General features: G+C 39.4%; 1 protein-coding gene across 1 annotated transcript in view; it reads right to left on the bottom strand.

Moving 5' to 3' along the window:
• The window catches only part of LOC108578048 (protein bark beetle), a 14412-nt gene extending 3914 nt beyond the window's left edge, over window positions 1-10498 (bottom strand). The window contains exons 1-15 of the mRNA XM_017941305.1: window positions 10166-10498; window positions 6204-6373; window positions 5939-6132; window positions 5678-5852; window positions 5416-5585; window positions 5098-5336; window positions 4778-5027; window positions 4282-4667; window positions 3559-4211; window positions 3040-3496; window positions 2573-2963; window positions 2058-2485; window positions 1741-1986; window positions 727-1667; window positions 1-642 (exon numbers count right to left, since the gene is read on the bottom strand). The exon at window positions 1-642 is cut by the window's left edge and continues 418 nt beyond it. Coding sequence (XP_017796794.1) covers window positions 1-642; window positions 727-1667; window positions 1741-1986; window positions 2058-2485; window positions 2573-2963; window positions 3040-3496; window positions 3559-4211; window positions 4282-4667; window positions 4778-5027; window positions 5098-5336; window positions 5416-5585; window positions 5678-5852; window positions 5939-6132; window positions 6204-6373; window positions 10166-10483 — 5660 coding nt within the window. The 5' untranslated portion in view covers window positions 10484-10498. The remainder of the gene's footprint in view (window positions 643-726; window positions 1668-1740; window positions 1987-2057; window positions 2486-2572; window positions 2964-3039; window positions 3497-3558; window positions 4212-4281; window positions 4668-4777; window positions 5028-5097; window positions 5337-5415; window positions 5586-5677; window positions 5853-5938; window positions 6133-6203; window positions 6374-10165) is intronic.
• Between the last annotated feature and the right edge of the window lie 365 nt (window positions 10499-10863).

The following is a 10863-nucleotide window of genomic DNA, read 5'->3' as shown; positions in this document are numbered from 1 at the left end:
GACCAAACACGTATCAAAGAACCAGGATGAAGTTCGTATCGACGATCATAGGAAACGTAGACATTGAGTGAATCGTGGCCTAATTGTCGACAGGCTACTTGACCGTTTCTTTCTGTAAATCTAGTGTCGCATAAAGGTATCCATTGTAGAGTTGTTTTATTGAAGAACTCTAAAAATCCTTCATTGTACAAGGAAGAACATCGTCCATCTTTACAAAGACGAATAGTTTCTTCAGATACAGAAACAAGATTTCCGCTTTTCCTTAAGTGTGCATTAGTAGACTCATTGACATCTTTACGTTCCATTGGCTTCATAATAATCTCATGACCAGGTGCACCTACAGCCTTTAATGTGCCAAGAACAAGAATCCCAACGTTGGGAGCAAATTCCATAACAACGTCTGGATAAATGTGCAAAGTAGCCTCTGGCATAATGGTGATATCCGATCTTATAACGTAAGGTTTCCCTCGAGAGTGAATGGATAGGTTTTCTACGATACGTCCGCCTAAATTATCCAGGTCTACTTCTTTTCCAATCTGCCAAGAAGCAGATATAGAGGAATCGAATCTGTCACTGGTTAAGAAAGGTCTATAGTCGGCTACTGCATGATCGTTCCAGTCATCAAAATCAAAAATTCGTTGCCTGTAAATAAACAGTAATAAAAATTCAATAAAACATTTAGAATAATATAAATAGACCTACTGTACGATTTTATTAATTCTTTACCTTATCTCTGTATCATTCCCAGTTCCCCACCAATTTTCTGTCACGTCAACTTCGTTGTTAATCTTAGCTGTTCTAATACCAGCCAACAATTCATAATCCAACGAATTATCACCGAATAAATTTTTATTTATTTGCACCTTTTGTATACCGTGAAAACCAACCACATAGCTTGGACTATCATCCGTACGACGTGGTCCCATTCTAACCAAATCATAGCTGTTCCTTTTCACTTCGTTGTAACAGAAACGAGCATCAACGTTTCCTAGAATCTCAGACTGACTGTCTGCCTTGAATTCCATCATGTACACTCCAGTATTGCTTTCAATATGATTGTTATTAATTTTCATCTTCTTCTCCATTCCACGAATAGAGATCAAACCGGTTTTACAGCGGTTTTCTTCGAATCGATTATAAGAAATATTCAAGGTAGCATAGTGTCCATCGATCACGAAGCCAAACTGTTCATTATTACGCCAGGTATTGTTACCAAAATACAAAGTATGTGTAAAATTCTCGTTATACTGCCATACATCGGGCAACAGCACTTCGAAACCACCTTTTCTATTCCTCTCAATGGTACTATCTTGCATTATCCAGTGGAAGAGATTATTCGAGTGTCTGGCATCACGACTGAACTGATATATTCCTTTACCATTGTCCGTGATTAAGCTGTCGTTAATATGAATTGCAATTTCGGACATGTTCGTTTGATAAATATTCCAATGCGGCGAGTGTACGTAAATTGCTTCCTCTTGGTTATGTGAAATCTCACAGGCGATCAGTTGCATAGTTTCGTTAGCTTTTCGAAGGAAATGATCACCAATCTCATCCAGGTATCGATTGTAAAACGACGCGAGTATACCTTTCTTGTTATTCTTTATTTTAGACTTGGTTACTAAGAGAGTTGGGATGGGACCTCTTACTAGTGTGCTTCTTATATCCTGTGAATCAAATATTCAGCAATTCTTCAATGCAATAAATGTTATATATTATAAACGATACTTAAATCCATACCTGCATAGGAGCTTGAAGAGCTGTGATAACAATAACAGCGCCTCCAAGTGCATTTGTGCCACTGTCATACTCTAAATTCACAGCAAAGGAACTTGATGTTACAGGGAAGACTGCCAAATCACGTTTCAAATACCAATGTTCTCGTTTGGGATCAATGTATTGCGAATCATGTATAATGATCTGTTCTGTACTGCGATTTTCAATGGGATTCAGGAGTTGAATACCGATAACGTATCCTGGTCTACACTGTGATAATTACAGAGTTCAATTAATTTTTTGAGATTGGAAAAGAACAGTAATTCTTTGGACACACTTACTTTAATGACAAGACGTTGTCGAATAGGATCACCAGTGACTTTAAATGTTATCATATACTTAGTTTCTTCATTAGCCAGCTCAATGTCTCCCATATAATGCGGTATGACCACTGGATTATACGATGAATCGATCAAATCCGGTACACGCAAGAACCATCCTGCAAATTCTCTTTGTTGAACAGCAGAAAGGGCAGGATTGTGCCTTATGCCAGCCACTTGGTTATTCTCAATCCTAGTATTGATGATTTCCATTCCCAATTGTTTGAAACTGATACCGCTGCCTCCGTTCTGCGAGAAATCGCTGTTTCTCACAATATTCACAGCATCTATAGAGTATATGTCCGAATATAAGACTCCCAGACCATCCTGTAGATTATCCATTATTCTAACACTGTCCAGTGAGTGTCTTGCAAAATCAATTTGCAAAGCTGAAAAGGTTTAACAAGTTTTATAACGTATGTTATATCTTTTGGAAAAACTTTAAAACGTTAAATGATCACAATTCAAAGTATCACCTGGCTTGAACGAATTAGTGGTATAATCAAGCAAGCCAGCTTTTTCTATCGTCACGTATTGAAGATCGCTTCTTAGAGCTAATGGTCCTAATCGAAGTCCTGCCCACGCAGCCTCTGAACATCTAACACCCACGTCATTCTCATGGGTGCATGAATTCTCGAAGTTCAGCTCTGTTTCCGCTTTACACTTCGATACATCATTATCATCCTTGGTACATCTAACGTTACTAAGAACGATGTCTTCATTAATGCCCGCATTTGGAATTTGAGAACGTTCCATTAGCCAATTGTCAGGGTCTAAAGTGAGACCTAATTGATGGCAGACAAGCGCTGCGTCCCGAATAGTCCAACCGTAATTGCAAACTGTTCCCCATTTTTCACCTACTTTTACCTATAATTTAACAAACAATACTATCTTCTATTCTTTAACTGCTATTTTCAGAATTTCATTTCAAAATCAATTTTACCTGTAGTCTTCCTTCGAGATTGGTTTTTCCTCCAAGAAGCCTTACAGGTATAGATTCCATTTCGTTCATTTCACCGAGTTCTTCGTTCATAAGAGTTTCGTTACCAGAATCCATAAGGACTTCTTCTTTCAAAGTGAATAAAATATCACTTGGCCTTTTTCCACGAGCGTCCAATCTACCAGCAACCATCATACCCACAGCTGGTGGAAAACGCAACGTGACTCCAGGATTAAGAATCAATTTTCCACCCGGTCGTACATTTATATCACGCTCGACGATGTATTCCCCAGAACTTAAAAACTCCAAACCATCCACTTCACCGCCGACTAGATTTGTACCTGGTGTGACAAATCTTGGAACGAACGTTGGATTCGAAATGATCGTGTTAGCTCCTGGATTACTGCTGTGCAACAAGTATGGCAGGTATTCGATCTTGGCGAGATTGTATCTGTCTTTTCTGAAATATGTGGACATATCGATAACATGTTCTGAGAACGAATTTGAAAACGAACAACATACCTGTGAAACAATCTTTCATATATTTTATTCTCTTCGGCAAATCCAAGCCAATTATAAGTGCAGTTAATTATTTTACTTTGATCCTCCAAATGGGAGCCGATTTCATACCGTGACTCAGGATTGTGTAAAATATTCCTGAAGATCTCTACATTGCTAGATGAAACAACTATAACAGCAGCAACTCTAGAACGTGGTATTAATCTGGACCTCATAGAATTACCATTATCGAACAGCTCTCTGACACGATTATCACGCAAGAAGTTTCTCGTGAACAATAATGCCTGTACATCACTATATGGCGAAAGGCCTATACTGACAATGGAGGCACCGCGATTACTATAAAATTCATTATGCCTGACAATTATATCCGCAGGTAGAATATTAAATTCCTCGTAAAGAGGATTATTTATCAATATACAACCGCTAGATTGTTCTCTAAAGTGATTGTATTCTATCGTTGCCTCTAGATTGAGAGCAGGACTTAGTTTAATGCCAAACTTATTGTTCTGTATAAAAGAATTATGACCAATTTGAAGTCTCAACAGTCCTTCGTTCTGTCTCCAACTCGACTCCACTTGCAACGCTGTTTCCGCGCTGCTATTGAACCAATTACCAGTCACGTTCGCGTAAGAATTACCAGTTGCATTTCCAACCTACGATCGATATAAATGTTTAGATAAAATCGTTAAAAATCTCGAATAAAGAGATGTAACATCCACTCACTAGGATACCAATGTCTTTGTTACGGAATATCTGTGAATATTCGATCACGGTGGTCTGATTAAAATAGACATATTCGGTGGCGGTGCTGTCGTTCAACCACACCGCAAAACCGTAACCCTGATTAGAGGAAATGCTTGTTCTGGACACATTGCGATTTCCTCCCGTGAGGGTGACGTTCACGCCGTCTCCCATATTAAAGGATATGCGACTGCTGGTAATATTCACATCCGCTGCGCCGCCCAATACATGCACACCAGCCACATGTTTATTGCTAGACACAGAAGTCTCGTGGATATGCAGAGCTGATCGTAAATTTTCCACAGCAATTCCTCTTCCGTTATTGCTCGCTATGACGCTCCCAGTCACGTTCAGATCGTACGTTTTCTCTGCAATAAAATGTAGCTGTGATTGACAGTAATTGAAAAGGTAAAATTTGCCAAACTAAGATTTTCTTGAAAAAATGTCAGTGATTTTCATGAATTCTTCGGAAACTTACTGTAGCCTGAAGACAATCGAACAAAAACGATAGTATTTGTACGTGGTTCAGCGATGAATTTTACATACAAATTCTGCCGTGTCGTTGTGACACTCTGAGGCAACGTGCCGTTCTTAACTCTTACAGTGGCTAATAATTTTTCTGCATCACCTAAACCATCGTATACCTCGATCAGTGCACTGTTATTCCTGTCAGCTCTCATTTGCAAAAAGTGCATAGTTAAGACGTGTCCTGGTCTGGTAAAAATATGCTGAAATACATTTCTCCAGTGATTAAATTCGATCTAGATTTGAACGAATATCCATGAGATTATTACATACTTGTGGACAACGCTTTATATTAGGAGCGTATTTACTCTGCTCCATGGATATTATAACAGGAAAGGTTTGACTGGCAGTGGTTGGAAAGGTGCACAAATCGAACACCTCTGTTCGGTCCAATTTATCTTCAGTTCGTTCGTCGAAGTGAACGTATTTAATTCCATCCGCTCCGTTATCCAATACGGAACACTCGTTAATGTGCGTCATTCCTGATGAACTGTTCACGTAGATCCCATATCCTGTGTATTGATAATAAATAAATAATAAAAGAAGATTCTCGTTGAATGATTCTATCCATAGTATCAGAATTGAAGTTACCCCTGTTGCTTTGAACGGTACAATTGTTGATTACGACAGGAGCATTCGGCGTGGTGACATTAATGCCTGTAAAGGCGGCGTGAAGAACTGAAATCGACTCCATTTGCGGCGGAACACCCTCGACATCGATCGCTGCCGTAACATTATATTCCCGACCCGTTCCTGCATGCCTTTTAAACAGAGACAATGTTACCAAAAACTGTTCGTTGCTTCGATTCTCGAAATTCGACACTCGTCTGAAGCACTCGATAAAAATGCTTACTCTATTACAACGTTTCGTAAAATGGACTTCGATTTTCGTATGTACAGTGTATTCTCTTGGATCAATGGTCGACTGTACAATGCATCCTGGAATCGAATACCTCGCCAGTGTTTGATGGCTTTCGTAGCTCCATCGTGATGAGGCAAACACGATATTCCAAGATCAGGATGATAATCTGAAACGATTCAACGTTCGTTATTCTTCGTAAACGTTCTAATTTCTACGTTAGATCTGTTTCATTGGATTCAGTTGAAATTTTACCGCAAACTCCACCACCAAGTTGCCTCTCGGACCATTTTTCGCAGCTGGTTAAAGTAGATTCCGTGCCTCTGCAACCTGGTTGCTCGTAAAGCAGCCGTGGCTTTGCTGGCCATTGTCTGTCCATCCAGGAGGACCATCTTCCACCTTGGAAACCAAGTTGTCTGCAGGCTGTTTCTAGATCGGCTCTGGTCCAGCTATAGACAGCATTAATGTATGAAGAAAAAGTGATACGAAGGAAGATTCATCGAAGAAGATGAACGCTTACTTTCGCGAATTCGTGCAGACAGCTCTCCATTCGCCACGATGGAACAATTCTAATCGACCCTCGAACGGAGCTGGTCCATCGACTAATCGTATTGATAACGGCGATTCCACGGGATGAATTTGATTATTCGCCTCTGCTGCTGTTAGTAAAATTGGCGCTTGAGGGTCCCCCTTAAAGCAGAATTTAACACAACGCTCTAGAATCTTATCGCAACTCTTCCCTAAATTTCCTTCCATATTTCACCTAATTTATTTATTTTAAGTGCAATTATTTATTGGAATTAATTCTAAATTACTTATTTCAAGGGAAATTATTATTGGGATTAATTCTAAATTACTTATTTACTTGAAACCCTTTAAGTCACAGACTCAAATAGAAAAAAGATCGCCAAATGAATATTCGAAAGAACGCACGGAAAATGAGAAGGCGTGAAAAGGAGAAGAGAATACTGGAGAATAATACCGTAGGCAGAGAAAATTTTCAGAAGGTCCGTCTTCAAAATTTTCAGATCGTATTCGCAACCCTCCTGAGCTACAAACGGACCTCCACTCCCTCGACGATTAATTACGAAAAGCAAAGAGGATACGTGGCTAATATGAATCGTGCACGCGTATATAGAAGGTGGAGGAAGGTCTCGTCCGTGGCTTTCAAGCGTAAGAGGATTAGCGAGGTCTAAGGTTAACAGTTCAGGCCAAGAACCGCTGTTTGATCCGTGACCTGAGACGCACCGCGCGGTTGGAGGCGGTGCGATGCGAAGCTGATTCACTCGTTCATGCCTTTTACACCGCTCCTCGTATCTGGCATTCTTTAATCGAGCCATTAGAGTCGCCTCTTTCTTCCTCACTTTCGCTAACTGCCCTCGCGGAAACTACCACGATTAGGGATCTCCCTTCCCCTTGTCTAAATGGATCACTTCCACTCGTTTTCCTCTAACCCCGTTGCAAAAGACCCTCCCCTCTTTTCCACCTTTAAAGCGTTAAAGTAAGCCTTGTCGGATGATCGTCACGCGAGCGTGCCATCGTTAAGGAGAGAAATGAGAAACGTAACGTTTATGGACAGGAAAATTCCGAATTGTTCGTGAAGCTTCGAGGAGACTGAAACTTTCTCCTGTTTCTAAACACCGATTAGCATAAGAACCTATGCGTAAATACAGGACTGAGGATTTATCCGGATACGGTGTGTAGGATGGATTAGTTCTTCCAAATTAAACTTTACCTACTTTGTGTTCAAGAATGGTATATTATCAAAGAGATTACCATAACTTCTGAATATTTTTAAATAAAATTTGCAAAATTCCTTCGTACTTTCGAGCGATAAAAAATTCATTTTTCCCTTCATAAGATTTCTTTCCTCCGTATCTACAATATGGAGCTGATTTATAAAGGACTCGTGCATAATCGTCTATCTATACGATCCTCCGCATCGTCTACCCATCTAAACTTCCCGAAAAAAAATTTTAAATAAAATTTGTACGTAAATTCATCTTCAAAAAATTACTGTTTCCTCTATATCTACTTTGCGCAGCTAATTTATCCACGATTCGTGCAAAATCGTCTATACATATACACGATCCTCCAAACTCTAATCTCTCCCCCCAAAAAAAGAAGATTTCAAAGCAAAGATAAGGTACGTGTACCTGAGAGTAGAAAAAATAGGTATTCGCTCTGCTGGTCGATAGGAATATTAATAATACCCACTCTGTGCAACGGCCCGTGTACACAGTGTGTACCCATAGAATGGGCAACGCGATCGTACGCTGTCGCTACGTGATGCGAATAAAGTAACAATCAGCTCAGGCTTGCGTGTTTCTGGAATTTCCGGTCATTCCAGCGTCCTTTGACAACGACTCTATTTTATTTTTTACTTTTTTCCACGCTTTTCTTCTCCGTTGCCATTTATTTTTAAACGCGTTTCTCATCCATGATCCTTTGTGTCCCGCAAAAGCTGCCCCCGAAGACTTTTTTACTTTCGAGCCTGTTCCGCGGAACGATGGAAAACGGTTCGCGTCGTTAATTATTCCTCGTTATTTGTAAATCGTGAAACCTTTCCCCGCAACGTACCGTTTCCAGCTCTTCGTACCGGAAGGGAGCTGAAAAAGAAGCACGTTCGAACAACTCACGCGGTGGCTAAGTAGCGCGTAACGAGAGGCGAAACGAACCTAAGGGTATTCGAGAGAGCCGGGCTGATTCTAATTGTACCGGAAAGACAGATTTAAAGCGAATATAGGGTTACCGCGGGAACGCATTGCTGCAGCGTAAGATTTCACGAGCACGGGACAATAATGTATAGTCGGTGGAAGAGACACGGTGATATTGTAGATTAGAGTAGATATTAACACTTTACTGGAGGAGGATTACTTGTACAACGTGTAACTATGTAGGTCAATGCTTCAGTTCTGTTTCTTTTTTTTTTCTGAATTATATGGAAATTATATTGCTTTTAGGTTGCTTTCTGAGTTCTTCGTAAACGCGTATACGAGTGAAAGGGTTAAATAGTCGAAACAGATTGATGCAGTAACTTCTAAGGTCAGTAACCGGGTATTTTTCTTGGGATTGAATTAAAGCTGAAGCTTTAAAATATTTTTAAATTTTTAATTTTGATTCTTAGAACGCCACGTGACTTGGAAGTTATTTTATTTCATCAAAATGGAAAATTGTAATGAACTCTAATTTTTTTTCTCGGGAATAAAGAAGAATCGAGTTATAAAGGGTTAAGAGATACTACATACGGTCCTGACTAGAGATTTCAGTGCTTTATTTTCTCAGGTTTCTGTCGATATGCTCGAATATGTAAACTTTAACGCCTGACTGATTTCACGACCTCGCCACATTTCTTCCACCGACTATACCTTCCGAGAAAAAAACCAGGCTAGTCGTATTAAACGATACGTCTGGTTAATTATACGAGAGAGGTAATTAATCTGTCGCCCTGTGATATCGAGTCACACTCGTGACGAAGTAAAGACACAGTTCTATTTGTGAGGAGATTTAATTTGAACTTATGTGAATTTTTCAATTTGACACAATAAGTAGTAAAATAGGAATAAATTTAAATATTACGATTTTCTATTATGTTCTTATTTGACACAGTGTACGAACGATAAATTTGAACAGTATATAAACATTTTCTTATAATTTCAATTTATATTAGAATTCTTCAGCATCGAAAACGTGGGTGTGATTTCTTATCGTTTATCAGCATCGTAGCGATATCGATTGTAGGTTGCGATATAAGCTTATCCAGGTTTACACGGGAAAATATAATATCCCTTGGATAGCACGGTATCAATTAAAACAGAAAATTCTCAGAGGATCGTAATGACGGTCCTTCTTGCACTCTGTGGCGAAATCTAACTGGAAAGAGAATCGTAAAATTCTTCTGGGAAATAGAATTATTACCATCCGTCACTTCTGGCATGTTCGTAGTAACACGTGCACAATCGTACTGGTAGATGAGTCACGTTCATTCAGTGTTAGCATGTTCATACATAAACCTTCATCTTTTCATGCAGCTGATAATACTTTTAATTACGAAATACACGCTTACAAAGAAATACAAAGGAAATTCTCTTCTGCAATTAATTTGTTATTCCGCAATTTCTTAATCCAGGTTACCTAACTGTACTCCATCTTCTTTTTTTCTTTTTCAATATTTTTCTTACAAGGTCGGTATACTCGGTCGGTAACTTTTACGCGAATACTGCTGAAAAGTGATTAACGTTCATATTTATCCTTACACCTGTTGAATCACCCTGTATACACTGTCAGGTAAAAGGTTAGAATCACTACGTATTCCGATGAACGTGGAAAATTTTCCAGGTAAACGTTAGCAATTTTAAATTAGAATATTATTATTGCAACATTACTACTACTGTACAAGTGATTGCAAACTTTTTGTCTGCGGTGTATATCTCGCAATAACTCGAGAAACAAATCCAGTTTTACCGTTTCTAAGACATTTACCTTCGCGGTTATGATACCATGAACCGTGATTCCGATCATGGGACCAAACCGGATCTCTACCCCTGGCTCTATCACCAACTCGCCCTCACGTTCCACGAATAAATCCTCCCGCACCAGATAAGGGCTCTTCGATCTTTCCAATAACCGTTGGCCTCGGACGATACGGCCGCCGTACAGTTCCGTGAGCCCTCCATTCGAATTGCTATTACTCACATTAACGAACGTTGGCTCGGTGTAATAAATAGAGGACTGGTCGAACCCTTCTTCCGACTGTCCGTGAACAGCCAGAAAAATTAATATCAAACACGAAACACGCATTTTGTTACATGCACTTTCCAGTTTTTAATTCCGTTATTATAGTTATAATTTGGAACGAACGAATCACTTGAACGAAATAAAAACTATCAGTCACTGGTATTTGAAAAATTTGTAATTTCTGTTTTATTATACTGTTCGATGTTACGTTTAGAATCTTCACTAAATCTCGATGACACTTGTTGCGACATTTCGATAGATCGCTTTTTAAATAAATAACGATATTTATTTACAGATAAAAAATACACCAAGGACGGCGAGCTTGCAGACTCGTATGAATCTCGTTCCTGTTTCATAGATCTTCGTTCTTTTATCGCGATACCCGGGATGCGTCACACGATGATTCGATTGGTAACGCGCAATCGAGTCTATACTTTCACTGA

This window comes from Habropoda laboriosa, unplaced genomic scaffold, assembly GCF_001263275.1.
Source record: "Habropoda laboriosa isolate 0110345459 unplaced genomic scaffold, ASM126327v1 scaffold5, whole genome shotgun sequence".
NCBI lineage: Eukaryota > Metazoa > Arthropoda > Insecta > Hymenoptera > Apidae > Habropoda > Habropoda laboriosa.
Note: the sequence above shows the minus strand (reverse complement) of the source record. Positions and strands in the feature narration are given on the sequence as shown.